The sequence below is a fragment of the Platichthys flesus genome, chromosome 13 (assembly GCF_949316205.1).
Source record: "Platichthys flesus chromosome 13, fPlaFle2.1, whole genome shotgun sequence".
NCBI classification, from domain to species: Eukaryota; Metazoa; Chordata; class Actinopteri; order Pleuronectiformes; family Pleuronectidae; genus Platichthys; species Platichthys flesus.
This window is the reverse complement of record NC_084957.1, coordinates 15,810,526-15,828,142: the sequence shown is the minus strand read 5'-3', so window position 1 is coordinate 15,828,142 and position 17,617 is coordinate 15,810,526. Positions and strand designations below refer to the sequence as shown.

The following is a 17,617-nucleotide window of genomic DNA, read 5'->3' as shown; positions in this document are numbered from 1 at the left end:
GAAAGAAACGGAAAAAGGACAATATATCTTCTTTTATGTTTCATGTAGAATTCAAAACATAATTGACTCAAACATAGAAAACACATTTTATTCATTGACTTTTTTTTGGCTTGAATCTGGTTTGTTCTTACAAGATTTTGTGTCTTCTTTACAACATGAGCTTACACCATTTTTCTTCTTATAGTATAGTGGTGCCTTTACCTGAGTTGAAACTGAACTTAGTTCTTCACATGTCCATTCCTACGATAAAGATACAAATCTCCATAACTGAAATTCAAAAGTCAAAGACTAGAACAAACATTTGTTCATATACCACCATGGGAACCATTTAAGTTGCAGTGCATTCGAAGAAGGAGGTAAAATGTGTAAAACCAACTTGCCGACTCCTAAAGTACAACAAAGTGATCTATCATGTTGTTAACCTCCACCGGGAGTCTGTGATTGTTTATTTGTTTGTTAGCAGGATTGCTGGAAGGATTTCCATTAATCTTGGTGAAAAATAATCAGGCTGGATATTTACGAGTTTGTATGATTTGGTTAAAAAGTCAAAGATCTTTAGGTATTTGGTGTTTCATCAGCAGACCTACAAACTCGAGGGATTTTGGACAAAGTAGTGGTTACAAACATATAGTATGTTTCTGTCTGATCGAAGCAGATAACATTTTCAGGCCTCTTGAATCGTGAATCCTTTCTCCCTAAAGAAGGACTGCACTGCTGGTGGTGACGAACCACTTTGACCCAGAAAACCTTGAGTGGGACACATTGATCCCACTTCTAGTCCTTCACAACTGGCCTTTCAAAAATAACTGCACTTCTTTGAAGGGAATGTGCCTTTTTTTGGTCATACTTTCGTCATTATTTATTCAGTTACTCAGTTTGGCTGTTTTGATCATTCCTCTCCCGTCCCACTCAGGGATCCTGATAAGCAGTAAACCTACAGCTGCTAGAGCCAGGACCACTCCCAGACTCGGGGGACCACAGGGGCTGAACTCCTGAGCGAGACCCGAAAGGAGGGGAGCCAAGACGCGACCGACAGCTGTAACCGACTGCCCCGCGCCAATCAGAGTCCCGCTGGCCTGGACCCCTCCCCTCTGCAGCTCCATGTCTGTGATACACGTCCGTCCAATGGAGGTGGAAATGGCGAAGAAGGTGGAGGAAAGAACCACCTGCCAAACGTTGGGCGCGGCAGAATAGAGGAAGATAAGTGAGCAGGTGAGCATCGTGGAGTGAAGCAGCATAGCGGCCATGTTGTTCTTGTAGAGCTGCGTGACAGGCCCCACCAGGAACCCAGCCAAGGCCCCCAAGGTGCTGCTGTAGCTGATCAGATAACCCGTCATCTTTGGTTTGAGCGAGAAACGCTCCTCCATGGCCAGAGAGAAGTTACTGTAGTAAAGCATGATCGCTATGCCCATCAGAAGACGCACCAGAAAGAGATCCCACATGTCAGAAGAGGCGACCATTTTTATCCTGGAGCCCACTGACGACAGCTGTCTCCAAACAGGCTGCAGCAGAGACACCTCGCTCCACCGGAGACCACCTTGGTGCTTGCCTGGAGCTGCAGGGCCTGGCTGAGCGTCTCCTGCCGGCAACGTCTGGTGTCTATTTGCATGAGAACCATTCTGCACAGTCTCCAAACAGTGGTTGTCATGACAACGTTTACTCGGGTCATTGCTGGAGTTTGTGTTACGGTGAACTAGTGTGTCGTTCCACGGCAGCATCCAGACCAGTCCTGGAGCGATAAACACATTTGGTCAGATAATATTTTTAATTTCTCCCCTTTATATTTAAATCAGGGATTTCTCGCCACTTTCAACCCACCCGCATTCATGAGGAAGATGGCTGCACAAGTAAAGGAGGAGGTATAGAAGCCCCCTTCATGCTCGGTGAGGTAGCCGCCCACCATGGGTCCCAGGATGAAGCCGACACTGGAGGCTGCATTGAAGTGTCCCATCACCAGAGGGCGCTCTGACTCAGACACCAGGTCAGAGAGCAGGGCTCTGCAGATTGACAGGGAGTGCTTGAACAGTCCTGAGACAAACAACATGAGGAAGGGGATTAGAAGCTGAATTTTTAAGGAAGCAATTGTTGTGTATTCATGGATTTATTTATTCTTGTACTTTTTCTAACAACAATGATGGCAATTAGCACTTCCCTACAGGCTTAGTAGCAAAAGCTGTTAAAATACGTCACAAATATTATTTTATTTAATGCACTGGTATTGAATCAGGACTCAGCCAATAATAGTAATGGTATCAAAAATGGTATCATAACATATGTCATTTGAATTATTGCAGCTTGTATGAGCCTTGAAGTAGCCACATGCTTGCGGACAGCGGTCCCACTCACCCACAGGAATCCTTGCGAGGACGAACAAAGGGATGCTGGTGGACATCCCCAGCAGGCCGTAGCCCAGAGCACTCAGCAGCAGACAGGTGAGCAGAGAGTACCTCCGTCCCACCACGTCACTCCAGCTGCCCTGCCAGGTGAAGGACACACAACCACAAACTGAACCAAATTCTTTTCAAGACTTTCAGAGTAGATGCTACAGATATTTTCTACATCCACCTGGAGAAAAGTGCAAATTTGACCGATGACATAACAAATACATTTATTTGGAGCCTGACATTTAAAGATCCGCCAGAACCGATCAGCCACGGATGTTATACAAGCCTTTATTGGATTATCGCCCCCTCTTTAGCTCTCACACTCACATACACACCCATCTGATGAAATAATAGAATTAGGACCAATTGAGTTTACTGTGTTCTGTACGTAACAGGGTGGGCTTATCATAGAGCGCTAGCTCTTCCTGTATCTGTACATTTATTTGGATTCAGTTGCTCTGCACAAGGGAATCGACAGATGACTCCTTATCCGTTTAATTTGTCGCATGACCCCCGAGAATTAAACCAATTTTCAGTAGCTGTGGGCGGCAGCAGAGAGACATGGAGGGCTGAGACTCTTGCATCAGATGCCTCGCTCGTCGCAGAGTGTTGTGCATGTTTGAGTAACTTCCTAACAGTGTTCAGGGCAACGTGCTGCGTGTTAAGTCTTCCCAGTGTCCGGAGGTGTCTTGAGCCTGCGTGAGTGTGAACACGTAGATTAACTGGATATAATGTGTGACCGCAACTGTCTTAAAGGACCAGTGTTTATTGTTTTCAGGAAATACCAGAGATGACATTGAATGCCGCCATTTTGGCCACTGGCTGTGAGCATGCCTTGTCAAGCAGCAGAGACTGGACAGACGCTTAGAGACAAAGACGGAAAGAGGGAAACCAAGTCAATACTTACAACTATTGTGCTTGAGAAGAACTGTAAGATCCCATATGTAGACACTGCAAAAGTTTCAGATTTGTTACAGAGCATCATGTCTTTATATCATCTGAGACTTAAGTGATTATGCTATTGTAAAATTATAACACTACGACATTCAGAATGAACTGTTTATACAACAAGTCAGACCCATAGACTGTGAATAAAGAAACTAACTAAACTATCAGAAAAACATTACGTATCAGAAAAATTAACAAATGAACATTCATCAGTGTGATAAGAACTACCTAAAATAACAGAAGGCATCTTTTAAAAAACAAATCCACATCCACCAACGCGGAGGAGGCAAGGTTTAAGACCTATGCTGCAGCCAGCCACCAGGTGGAAGACAAGATGCTTTGGGTTCACTTTCTTGGGAGAAGTCATGTCATCCATCTTAATGTAAATAGTATATGGTCAAACCCGCCCATAAATTATATTTAATATATGAATGACAGTTTCCTGTTCTCTTCTTGTTTCGTGTCCCACTGACTGTTAATGTACGGTGATCCTTAGAACTCATCTCTCACACTGCAACTTGAAGATGCAAATGGACAAAAGCACAGGCAAATTGAGGAAACACAACCACAATCATTCTCCACACTTCTGTTTTGTCCTGTGCAACTCACACTGTTCCTCTAATTGCCTGTGTTTTTTCTGTATTCTGTTCATTAATTAATTAGTTATTTGTTTCTTTTATTAAGAAATGTATTGTTAACAGTGAGGTGTCTTTGTGGCATCTCTTAAAAACTGGAGAGCAGATCATTATTTTGTTGTAAAACTTGTATTTCAGGCTGCTACAGGTTTGTGCATTCATTATTACTATACAACCAAGGAGCCTCCATCTGCTGCTATAGAAGCTGTATAAAATACTTGTGTTTAATAGGCACACCTTACCTACAATACCGGCCACAGTGGGACCGGCTCCAAGAGCCTTCACGTGATGGCTCAGCAGCGGGATGATCATGCTCACCCCAAACAAGTCCTGAAAGAAAGTGAGGAGGCGAAGGCGAAGGAGAGAGAATGACACTAGATAAACACCAGAAACCTGAAAAACCCAAAGACAATATAAAACCAGCCAGACTACTCATCACAGAGAGTCTGGACAAAGCCCCACAAAGCCAATGCTCATCCTGTTTATCTGCTTTGCTCAAAGCAGCTCCTGCCAAACTCCTGATTGAAGTCACACAGCATTTCATACAGTGTCCCACCAGTTACCATCCTATTACACTAATTGCTTAACTTTCAGTAGCAGTCCCGACATTTTCCGTCCGCTCTTTTGCATTAATGTTAGCTGCCCTGGATCTCTTAGTCACGTTTAACTCAACCACACAGACTGAAGGGGAAGTTATATATGAAAAATGACTTGGATTCTCACCATCATATAAATATGTAGAACTGCTGATTTATTATAATAACTTTTATCATGGGGATCCTGTCCTCAGTTCAAGTAGGGACTATAGTCCTCTGTCATTTTCTGACTGTGAGGCTTGGAAGAAGCACACCTCAAAACACTCAGGTGTCAAAACAACCTGCCATGTTCTATACGTCGTCCTCGTGCTGCACCCAAAGAAACAATTCAAAATAACCAAACAAACAAAAGCTGTGTGTAAATAACATACATTAATTTTGATTTAACAGTATGTAACTTGTATAAATTTTGTCTATATGTCAAGAATCTTCTATTCTGAGTTCCCTTTATTTTACTGGCCACATACTTAGATAGTTTCCTCATATTTTTCTAATTTAAAAGAACACAAAGAATGTGTAATAATCCTTTAACAGAAGCTCTGCAGGAGACTATTTTAACACAATTTACAAACATATTTTACCTTTTTCATAATATATCTGCAAGTGATGTTGACAGATATAGATCAGTTTCTACAACAAACAGTGAACACGTTTAGAAAATGACATATTATATTAGATATCATATTCAATATTTTAAAAAGCCCCTGAGACCAAATCACCATCCTCTTTTCTCCAACTATTATTATTTGCATATGAAAAGTACTCTTAACATTGGCTTTATTATGATCATTTAAAACAGTTTTTAGGGTCAGATTCTAATTCTAATGTAGACACCATGTAACCTGCCCACACTTCTCTGAGCGCGTGAAGTATTTATTCTATTCACGTGGAACTCGTGAGAGCAGGACGCTGCGGCGCTGAGCCAGCAGAGAGCTACTCACCAGGAAGCCCACCACACAGATGCATCGTTGGATCCTCGTCGTTCCTGCGGATGTGAGACATGAGGAACTACATCTCAGGTCGCTCATCCTCCAGCTGTGACGGTGCGGCAGCTGCAGCCGGAGAGCAGCGGCTCTTCCGCTCCACTCAACCAACGCGTCTCCGTCCCGGCCGGCGGGGGTCTCACGGGCAGGGGAGAGCGGCCTGCTCGGGGCCAACTGCTCGGATACGCCCGGTGTAAACGTTGGTAGGTTTTAAAAACAAGTGTAAAACACGACTCCGTCCATAATCAGAACTGTACAGGTCGCGATTCCTCTGTCTCCCGGGTTGAATTGTCGGGTTGCTCGATCTGACTCCCCCCACGGCTGCTACCATAGATGGTTCCTTCCGACTTCCAATCCCGGATGTTGTCGTCCATGACGAAAAGTAAGCATGTTCAATGGAGGGGAATGGTCTCTATTCAGAGATTATGAAGATTTAATGATACATGAAGACCTCGAGTGGAAATAATAAAAAAAAAAAAAAATTAGTAGTATTTTCTTTTTCAACTTATATTTTATTTATTTATTCATTTTCTATTATTATTTTAATTATGATTGTTATTTTATGTAATTTAATTTGTGGATAATGACCCTCGTTTTTTTGTATTATTTGTTCGTAAGTTTCAAGTAAAAAAAATAATTGTATCATGTCTGTCAGAAGTAAAATCAAAATCAAAATGGAAATGTTAAGATTTGTAAGAAAAGCAAACAAACAAGTGGCTTTCACCTGATCAGTTTAACGTCCCTGACAGCAATCTATCCAGTGGATTGATCTGGAGATCTGCAGATATTGATAATGAAACTTCTCGTCACTTATTTACTGGTTTTATTTGATACATGTATTTCCATCACATTTTTGTTATAGCTGTATAATTGACCAAGAACAAGACAAATAAAACATTAACGTCATGCTCACTGCCATGATAAAGCTTAATGAATTAAACAAATTGAAACAAAACAAACAACCAAATGAAAATTGTACATCACACATCCATACTTTTCAAAAACCTAAAACTATTTATGCCTGAAAAGAGTCAGTCTGTCGCCCTCTGCTGGACAAACGGTGTCCAAAACATAACAAACAGCTCACTCAAATTTATTCAGTGTGAGGCTTGTTTGCATCCTAATGGCAGCATTGCTTAAATATCAGTATATTTCTATGAGCTTCGAAATCACTTTAGCACAAGGATCCAACAATTCATGAAGTTACACATTATTGTTGTTATGTCGCCACATAGTTAGATGGCTGTTTCATTTCTTGAACTGACATGCAGTTTATACATTTCTAAATACATGAAAAGTGAACATATCAGTCATAAATGTGTTGAAAGATGTCCAAAAAGGAACTCAGCAGATACACATTGTATCAGTGTCTTTATTACAACAAAACTGTACAAATATTTACATATTTTCTCTTATCTGTACACTCTTTATATTAGTTTTTACTCCATTTATATTTTTCTAGATTCTTTATATTCACTTACACTTAAGAATAATTATCTTTGCACCTAAGTATTGAATGTTACTTAGTTTTACTTACTGATGCCTATTTTTGACTCTTGCTGCTGTAATATTGCAAACTTCCCCATATTAGAACTGATAAAGGATTAATTTATCTTAGTTTATCTTAGAGAGAGAGAGAGAGAGAGAGAGAGAGAGAGAGAGAGAGACGCCTGCCAAAACCAAACCCTATGAAAACAGGTGTTACCTGTTGGCAGGCTGACTACTCCCCCCGCCAACTGACATACCTGAAATGCAGACAGACAGAAGCAGGTGACAGGAAAAAGGTCAGGGGTCGTTACAAAGCGAAAAGTGAAAGTAGCGCAGTGGATTTGAAATGATGCTCACTGAGTCCATTAATCAAAGTGAAACTCAAACTGTTGTCACATGGTCAGGTCACACACCCACACACACACACACACACACAGAGGCCTGGGTCACATCAGTGTGTAAATTGGCCAGCGTCTACATTTAGCTTCACTGCTAAATGTTCCCATTGGATGCTAATAAACCAGAGTTTTCACCAGCTCACCTTGACATATACTTACACCAAAATAAGTATTAAATCCTGTGTGTACTTTTCTTTATTAAATAATTGAACTGTCACCAGAATAAGATACAGGTTTAATGGATCAGAAAATATTTAAAAGAGCCCTTTCTGTTTAGTTTTCACTTTTAGTTGTATTCACTTTTTAAGTCAGGCCTAATTGGAGATTATTTTATGAAATTGATCAATTTATTTTTATTTTGAAGTCCAGCCCATTGGATAATATAAATAAGGTTTATTTGATAAAGACTATCTCCCGGAGCAAAGTCCCAAAGTGGCTCTCATAAATAAAATAACACCATATAACACCAATAAATAATAGATATATGTAGTAAAAGAGAGTGGAAAAAACATGCAAACAGAAGGACAACAAAAATGCATGGTTTCTAAACTATAATATACAAGCTGGGACAATTATTAATTTGAATAGTCTGGGTTTCAGTTGTATTTTAAAGGCTGAAACAGATGCTGCAGTACGTAAGTCAATTAAAATGAACATTCCTTAAAGTTGCAACCATGACTTTAGATACGGTAAATACCTTTCAGTTTTTAGTATGGCACATGTGATGACCAGTAAATGAATTATGAGTGCTGCACTAATAAATAATTGTAGATTATGGTCTGTTTGTGAAGACCATAAAAATGTCATTGGCAATAACAACTTTTTACACTCATTCATTTACAGTAAGCTTGTGGCTTTGTGATCTGTATCTAAATGTATTCATTGTTTAATTTTCGTTTTTTTGTTTCGTGAAATTTATGTTGCGTATCTGTAAAATCACTTGAAATGTTTATACTGGTGTTTTTTTAATGTAGTTTAAGAGTTTATAAAAACTCATTTTGATAATTATTATAGTCTTCCGGGCATCTGACACAACCAGAATTCATGCAGAGCTGATGAAAAGGAGCATTTACACCAAATGACCTCACCCCCAGCTGCGGGGGAAATTATACATTGTGTGTGTGTCTGTTTACTAGCATGTTGTGCTGGTGGGGCAGAAGCTCTGGGTAGGGCTACACCTCGTTTCTGTCCGTTGAGTCTCACCCTGGCTTGACATTCCCGTACAGATGCCGGGTGTCCAGTTGCCACCGGTTATTTCTGTGATGATCCCCTTCACACGCTCAGCCCAACCCTGGAGCAAAACAGTCGCCCTCAATCAGACCCCCAAAATAGCCCCGGGTGGTGTGGCTGCAGACCCCAGAGGACGGTCCAGTGCAGAGGTTGTGCACAACCTTGTCCTCCCATAACACAGACAGGCGGGACAGGAGAGGAGTCAAGATCCTGTGACCCCACCAGCCTATCTTTCTCAGTGGATGCCACAGTGCAAGAGGAGTGTCTGTTTCTGCCTCTGCTTGTCACATGCGCTCACTGTAACCAGAGCAGAAAGTCAGACCGAGTGTGGGCCTCAAGTCGTCGAGTGGCTGGTCAATCCTGGACCATGAAGCTAAGCGTGGCGTTGTTTTTTGCAGGCCTCTTCGGGGCGTTGGCAGCCGTTTTCATCCTCCTCTCTTTTGGAACTGATTACTGGCTGCTTGCCTCAGAGAGCTGCCACCCATATCCTGAGGGCACGGTGGGGCCTGGTGGTGTGACCATAGAGGTGGGTGTCTGAAGATAGTCAGAAATCACTTATTTAACCTTCTCTGTATGTTTCTTATCATGTGTTTTTAGGCAGAACAGTTTTCATGCTAGTCACTTGTGGAACTGAAATAAGTTCAGTTGCTGTAAGACCACAGGCCAAATCAAGCTTAGTAGTTCCTTTGTTTTGAAGTATTTCAGCTTTATTTACTTTCTTAAAAGTTACATTTTGACCTTTAAACTAAAATGAAAGCTGCTTGTCCTATGTCACAGATTGGGATCAGTTGCTTCAATCATTCTCAATAAACTGCTGAGGGTCGAGGCATCCGTGCTGGGATGTATCCTGTAATCAGACACTGTTTAATGTACTGTGTGTGCAGCTATGCAGCGGGTTAGACATAGCTTGTACCATGAGGCTCGATGATAGAAATACAAATACCAGTACTCCCACTGGTATGATACTATTATATGTATATATATGGTATGATAGTATTAAATATCACTGACTAGAACATACTTGGCTCTTCATCGTGAGTACAGATGATACTTGAACTGAGACATGATACCATCACAATAAAACTAAAGTGGGCCTGGGTTTGTACACTACATAGTAAAGCAACGTGACTTCAGTTTAATCAATGATAAAGTATTATGAATCGAGCTTAATTGTTATAATTGTTTAAAAATGTACAGGATCAAGTCAAAATACAGTGAGATTCATTCTTTGGACCATTCAGTAAGTTTGTTGGCAAACATAGGTTAGTGACGCTCCACAGCTTATTTGATTCCTCTGAGGAGACCCAATTTCCGGGTGTTTGATATGATGGTCACATGATTGGTATAATGGTTAATATTAGCCTGCAGAAAAGATGTGCATTTGGATTCTGTCCAAACACATTCTTGTTGTGGGGAAGTCCTGACTCCCTATAGGTTGGGAGCCAATGTTCTTAAGCATCAACTGGACGCATCTTTAGAGAGGGAGTGAAAACATAAATCAGGCCATCCGGGGACACCGCTTCGTAACAACTCGCAGACTTGTTATAGGTTTGGGTACTGTCTTCATCTGGGAGAAAAGATCTACACCCATTGTTCAAAATAGAAATGTGAGACTGATCAAAAGCAGTCTAATGAATACTGAGTTTTACAGACACAGAAAATAAGATGAATCAAAATATTATATTTATATAAAGCCTAAAGCATAATACAAAAAACTACAACAGTGCAATTGTTCAACAAGGTCTTCAAAGTCAAACACGCCCTGTGCTAACCTTGACTTAGGCTAATTTACATCACAGTATAACATTTATCTGAGAGGTTTGTTATGGATGATGAAAGAGTCACTTTAGGACGTGTGTTTCTGCTCTCGTGCAAAAAGAGGGACCACCCATGATGAGGGTTTCCTGAGCGGGTACATCCTCTACCTGCACACACGCACATGGAGCGCCGAGCCGAACCAGACCAAGGTCAGAGGTGCTTGCTCAGCTCCACCTTTTGACCTGGATCAGCAGCTGCTCCTTCCCACTGTGACACCACCTGCCTCAGAAGATCCAGAGACGGCAGAATTACACCGACAGATTGAAGTGCAGTGCATTCACAAATATTCATGTGTAAATATTTATTTCCCCCTTCTCCCAGCATGGAGATGTGTTGGTGCAGGAGGATCATAAGGATGTAACTCTGTATCATGAGGGCTTCTTCTGGAAGTGTTCCTTTGGAGGCAACATGGAAGATGACGACCTGCTCTGGAAACTCTGGTTCAGTAAGTGGGACCCATGACTTAGTTACAATAGTTAAATATATTTGCTATATTTAGTTTATATCCTTCTGATCTTATTAAAACCAAAATAGAGAAAAAGTATTGCTGTCAAACATTTTCAAAAAATAACAGCTTGTAACTGTGTTTTTAAAGGTGCTATATAAAAGGGTTTTTGTAATTATTTATTATTATTAAATATTATAGTATACAAACCTATTCCATCTTTATGTTATGTATGTACAGATATACTGTATATTCCTCTTTTTTTGAATAGTTTAAAAAAAAGGTAACTTCCGAAGACAGAATTCAACTTCTGGGCCAACTCTCCTGTTAGTCCTACTTTGGATTTACTGAAATTTGGGACTGGGAAGGGACACTGCTGTGTTAAAGGTGCTGTTAATTACCAGTACAGAGCATATGAACATCCATTGTATTTTTATATTTTACAGCTGGTGTCTCTGAGACCCTAAACCCAGGTAAAACATCACTTTTCATAGCAGATTCCTGAAACACGTCATCAGTTAATTCCTGATTTCTCTTTATCATGCTCTCTTCTGAAGCTGATGATTGGTGAGTGCAGGGACCCGTTCTCCTCCAATATTACTCCTCCACACAGTCACGCTGCGTCACTACGACCCTGCTGTGGAATCAATCATCAGCTTCTGATTGGTTGCTTCTCTCTCTCTGTATATATAAATTGTTTTGGTGACACAGTTGTAGAAACACTCCCATGTGACTTTTTTAAAAAGAAAAGTGCCATGTGATGTTATTGTGGTCGCTTGTCAGATGATTGCGTGTCCTCCAGTTTCTAATGGGGGACTTTGACTGGTGGTCCATTGTCAGAAACACCCACGGGCGCTGAGAGGACCTTGTGAGGTTCTTTGAATTTCACATGGTGGAAGAAAAGAGAGAGAGGGAGGAGGAATATTAAAAACATTGGAGGAAAAGTGCACAGTAATGCTAACGTTCCATTTCTCCATATAGCATATATTATATATATATATATATATATATATATATATATATATAGCTGCATCCTTATCCAGGAAAACTAGAGGTAAACATGATTGCAGACAAAGTTTAGAATGATCAGAGAAAGTGACAAATGAAGTGAAATAAATGCTAATTCTAATTTTCTTTTAGAAATGGCTGTTGTTTATTTGTTTTTTTTCTGTCACATCAGACATATCTGTAGGGAATAACTGGGATCTCCTCTACCAGAAAAATTGCTTTTCATTTTCTTTGTTGATTTATTCTTTCCATCTCCAGCAAATCAGCCACAATCCAAAGTGTGCATGCACGCCTACCTCTTCCCGTTCCCTGTGTCTCATCAGACCCACAATGCCACAGAGTACGATTCTGCCATAAGTAAGTGTTATTCTTGCATTCGCCTCTTTGTACAAAGTTAAGACTGTGATCCTCTGAAAGTTGCTCTTGTGCAGCTGGCTGAATATTCTTGTTTTCCCAGTCTACAGAGGCTTCTGGAGCATCTTCATGCTCATTGGCGTGGCAGCTGTGGTGCTCGGTGGGTTCGTCATCATCTGTGCTGCTCCGTTTGCCAGCAACCGCCTCTACAAAGCAGGAGGCAGCCTCTTCCTGACATCAGGTGAGACTTTGACATTTTTAAATCCTTCTTGTTTTATGCTACTCGCACTATACATTTATTTGAAAGTACTTTTACTGTCACTACTATTGTATTACGTTCCCTTTAAAACTGGGTACACCTTGAGCAATAATAGGAAAATTGTGCTTAAAAATCTATTAAATTATAAAACGTCAGTATAAAAGAATGGTATCAAACAAACTAAGATATTTTCTTTAGAGTGACCTTATTTATAAAAATAATAATAATAATGTACTTCAATTTAGGTTTGATTTTTTATGCTGGACTTTGACTTGCCGATGAAGAAAGAAACGTATATTTAGTTGTTTGATGAGAGTGGCTGATCTTCTTGGTGGCAAGCACAGTGGTAAACACAGGTCCGATAACATTGTCTCAGTTGTTCTTACTTGAATCTATGAGTTTATTGTAAAGCTATATATTTTACCATCTGGGAAGGAACAGATGATAAGTCTGATGGCAGCTCCTATAACGAAACACTTTGTTTAGGAATACATACATTTTATATACGATATGAAAAGTTTAGAAAAAATGCATTAATTCACAAATTCCTTGAAACCTGCTTCGGTGACATGTGAAATAATATCCTTTATGTTGGGTGTCATGATGTGCATCTGAATAACACTGGTTAAAAATATTTGTTTTTGTCCCCTGATCTACAGGTTAGTGTGTATACATATGTACACATGTATATGAGTGAGTTTCAGTCATTACATATCTGTCTGTATTGTTTTTCTCTGCTCCAGGTATTTTCCTGCTGTGTGTGGTTGTGATGTACGTACTGTGGCTGCAGGTGCTGGATGTAGTGGAGGTCTACATCGACCACCAGCGCTCGACGCTGTGTCCAAACTTCCAGCTCTCCATTAGCTACGGTCTGTCCTTCATGTTTGCCCCCATCGGCATCTTCTTCTGCCTCCTGTCTGGCCTTCTTTTCCTCCTCATCGGCAATTCCATCAAGCTTGAGTGTCACTGACTTTAACCCTACTATAGGGTCTGAAGATGTTTTCAGGGTTTTTTCTTTTCTTTCTTTTCTTTTGTTAAACCCGAATATCTTTACTATTTTCTGCTGCATGAGCCTATGGATAGATCACAGCTTTGTGGCGTCAATAATCTGACAAGTTTGGACATTTTGTTCCATGACAAAAATATTGCTCAAGTATTTTTGAGAACAGAAATATCATTATAATCCCCCCCTGCAGTGAGCTACATTCAACTGAGCTTATTTCCCAGATAGCCTACAGATGTGGGCCACTTCAGGCAATGATACAGCACTTCAGGCCCTCTTGTGGTCTGAACAAATGGGATGTGAGCCTAAAGTGGCTTATGTGGGAAATAACATTGTGGCCACCTTTGGCACCTTTGTCATTGCTATGTCTAACTTGTGGCCCAGATCTGGCAAAATGGAGTGAACCGCCGATGTGCTATCATTCCATGCAGCATGTAGGCTGGATATGGGCCAAGTCTGGGCCAAACCTATTTTGCTCTGTGGGTTACACATAGTTCTGTGCTATCTGTGGGTTATAGACACGCATACAGTACAAGTATCTGAGGTGTATAACACAAAATGTTAATCCTTTGTGTTGATGGTTATGAGGCTTATAAGTGCTTATTTTTATAATGCAAAAATACATGAAATTTAATGTTGATGAGGAGATATTGTGTTATTTAGAAAATATTTTGATGGCACGCAAAAATCTTCCCTGTTTAAACAACTTATTATAAAATATATTTTTGCTCTGTACAGTATCAATAAATAAAACAATGAGCATAACAGAATGCTAATGAGGTGGTATGATCATTATTTATGCAGTAAGAAGTTTGCGTTTTTAGAAAGAGCAAACTTTTCTCTCTTCAGTTTTGATGAGGCCGATGGTAGTTTTTTGTCAACAAATTCCATGAAAAGCCCAAATCAAATAATGTGAACGACTCTTATTATGTTCTCCAACCTCCACATCTTAATCCGTTTGTACTCAACTCCAAATAACAGATAGAGGTAGATACTTTCATGTTGAGATGGTTGTTTAATAATCAGAAAGTCACGGTTTGATTTCTGCATCACAAATAGTTCCTGACAGCTCTGTATGAATGATGTGTGATAGTAAAATAGTTGCAATGAATGCGTCAAGGGGACTTTTTGAGATGTTGATAAGACTGGATGCTCTATGTAAATATAATTTATATGACATATTTACCATTTAGTTGTTGAGAGCAATTTTTTACCTGCAGAATAAACACACAGTCTGTTTGATGACTAACAGAACCCAGGTTCATGGTAATGAAGGAACGTGTAATCAAGTGCAATATTGTGTTTGTTAATAATCTGTAGACAAAAGTTGAGCTCGATGGCACCAAGGAATTAACTAGTAATCATAATTATCATTATAATAATCATTTTTATATTATGATTATTAGTTAATTTCTTTATTTCTTAATTTGTTATTACTATTATTATATTAATGGGTCAAAATATTGTTGTTTTTGGTCTTTACATGGGATTTTCTTCAAGAACTATATAAATATAAAATCTGATCAGACTAAGAAGTACAATTTGCTTCCTCTCCAATATTATTTGATTACTTCTGTACGTTGTGTTATTACTTTTTTCTGTTGCTTGTATGTAACTGTTTTATGTTGCTTTTTTCACTCAGTCCATTTTCGCGGTGAGTTATAGCATAGTGTGTTTAGAGATACAAACATAACGCAACATTTCTTTGGTGATTTGTTTACCGACAAAGAAAACATGGAGAAGATACGCTTTGGTTGGTAAATAAATAATTATTTTTCACATAAGACATTGGAAATAGGTTTTCATTGTTTAATACAGGTATTTTGACCAAGATAATGCTGCATGCTTCTAAAATCATCATTATGATTATTGGAGAAGGGGCTCTCATCAGCACAACACAACAAACATAACTCTGATATTGGCAAATCAATGTAATACGTGTAATAAATGCCTTTGCTTCTCTTTTGTCAACATGCAGGCACAAATATGATTGTTGTAACAAAGGCTTAGACAAATCCAAAAGATTCCACTACAATACCATCAGATGGCGCTCTTGCCTCACTTGATCCACACTTCAACTTGCACCTTGAGAGGCAGAAATCCCATTTTGCTTATCTGGAGTCTCTGTGGAGGGTATATGGCGTTATGCATTTAATCAAAACTTCAGAGGGGGGATCTGTAGATGAAAGAATTCACACCTTGGCTGACAGACGGACTGTAATTTCACTCATGAATGGAGCATTTGATCAGGATCTGAATGGACCCCTGTGTGGACTCTCATGTGTCTGTATCAGCGCTCAGGCTTTATAATATACTTATCAAACATAGGGAAATGCATCTGCGGCTTGAGAGTGACACAATGTGAGGCATTGATTACTGCGTGAGATTGACTTTGCCTCCATAGTAGACTCTTGTGATGGAGATTCACACTTCCACAAATTCTGAAATTCTCATTGCCGTCCACATGGGAGGAGTGGCCTCAGCAGAGCTCGAAACCACTGCAGGTCTAGCCAGGAGGCTACAGAGGTTGGCAGATGCTAATAAATTGTAAGATAAGATCACAGGATTTGTCCTGTTTCAGGTCTTTTCACGAAAGGTCTCCCCGAGGAAAACAGATTTCTTATCTTGGTGGACTTCCTGGTTTAAATTAAATCCTAATAAGATGAAAGAAAAAAGGTTTAATCATTTCTCCATCCATATCCAAATGAGCATGTGTGTGGAGGAAGAGCATGTGTGTGAGAGGGTGAGTTTTGATGCAGGTGAGGAGGAAGCTACCTCCAGGAGAAGCCCGGGCCTTGCAGTCAGTAATGTCATCAGAGTGGGAGTCCCAGCTGAATTCAGCACTGTTCTGCATGATTGCCCATGATAATTGTGTGTTGATAGGGAGCGCCGGAGATGGAGTATAATTTCCACCGAGAGATTCCTAAACAAATACCTGTGCTCAGCAGAGGGATGGTGTGCAGCAGGAGGTGAGGAGGAGAATCGCGGATGAGGGCAGATAGAGGATGAGAGGGTAACGCTTCCAGAGGAGGAGGAGGAGGAGGAGGAGGAAGAAGGAGGAAGGACAGACAGGAAGCAGCATTTTACCTGCACAACCTATAGTCTGTACATAGTGAAACCAGAGCAAGGTACTGCAAGACACTGCACTTAAAACACAAGAAGGACAGTCTAGTGAGCCAAAAAACACAGTTCCAACAGAACAGAAGAAAGAAGAGAATAAATACCAGAATACAATAGAATAGAATAGAACACACTAAAGCAGAATAAAGCACAACAGAAAAGAGTAGAAGAGTAGACATAGAATTTTGGAGCAGTTCGGAGCAGAACAAAATAAAACTGGGCAGAAAAGAATAGAAAACAATCAAACTGAATAAAGTACAGAACACAATGAAATAAGTGTTACACACGGACGACAGTTACTAGAAACAGGTCAGAATCCAATGAAATAGAACCAAACACATCAAAACAAAATAGACCATAACTCACAATAGTAGAACAGAGCAGAACAGGAGACAACGGAACAACACAATATGAAACACAACAGAACTTATTAAAACAGGAAGCAGTAGAAAGATCAACAGTAGGATTGTTTAAGGGCAGAGAGCAGAGGGGGCTGTTATCGAGGGGCCGTGGACACACAAGGGGGAACTGTTCCCACTTTTATTTTTGGTTGTTTGATCAAAAGCCCACGTGTGTGCTGTTACTAATAAACCATGCCTTTTGTCTGAAAGGGAAAACTAATCTATCCGGGTCTGTTTGGAGAATTAGAGCTACGTAACTTTGGCCTCCATCAGTGTACAGAATGTGCACATGTGTCGCTCGTGTGATGGCATCAGCAGCAAGACTCGTGCGGGACATGTTGAAGTCTGTCACTCGTCTGGTGGAGAGCAGGAGATAAGTTCGACTCCCCGTCAACACTTGTATATTTAACCTTGAGGGAAGTAAATTGGAAGCCTCTCTTTGCCTCGGTGCTCTCACCTCACGGCACGTAGTGCAGTTATCATAGCTTATCTTCCAAACGTGTCCTTATCTCACAAGACATGCAAGTCAGACTACATTTAAATCTGA

The 17,617-nt window shown here is 40.2% G+C and overlaps 2 protein-coding genes across 3 annotated transcripts; one reads left to right on the top strand and one right to left on the bottom strand.

Annotated features, from left to right (window-relative positions):
• Window positions 1-74: 74 nt before the first annotated feature.
• Window positions 75-5,834, bottom strand: mfsd9 (major facilitator superfamily domain containing 9). The gene is made up of 6 exons (XM_062403151.1): window positions 5,505-5,834; window positions 4,210-4,297; window positions 3,292-3,335; window positions 2,347-2,476; window positions 1,819-2,028; window positions 75-1,729 (listed from the first exon to the last, which is right to left on the bottom strand). The coding sequence occupies exons 1-6, from the start codon at window positions 5,589-5,591 to the stop codon at window positions 864-866; spliced, it is 1,425 nt and encodes a 474-aa protein (XP_062259135.1). The 5' UTR covers window positions 5,592-5,834; the 3' UTR covers window positions 75-863.
• Window positions 5,835-6,910: 1,076 nt separating this feature from the next.
• tmem182a (transmembrane protein 182a) lies at window positions 6,911-16,984 on the top strand. Of its 2 annotated transcripts, XM_062403467.1 has the most exons (6): window positions 6,911-9,188; window positions 10,802-10,925; window positions 11,372-11,398; window positions 12,192-12,290; window positions 12,391-12,528; window positions 13,290-16,984. In XM_062403467.1, exons 1-6 carry the CDS (start codon window positions 9,030-9,032, stop codon window positions 13,514-13,516), a joined length of 774 nt encoding a protein of 257 aa, XP_062259451.1. In that variant the 5' UTR covers window positions 6,911-9,029; the 3' UTR covers window positions 13,517-16,984. The 2 variants fall into 2 exon arrangements, with proteins under 2 accessions (XP_062259451.1, XP_062259452.1); XM_062403468.1 differs by lacking the exon at window positions 11,372-11,398 and having other exon boundaries at window positions 8,422-9,188; window positions 13,290-16,981.
• Window positions 16,985-17,617: the final 633 nt, after the last annotated feature.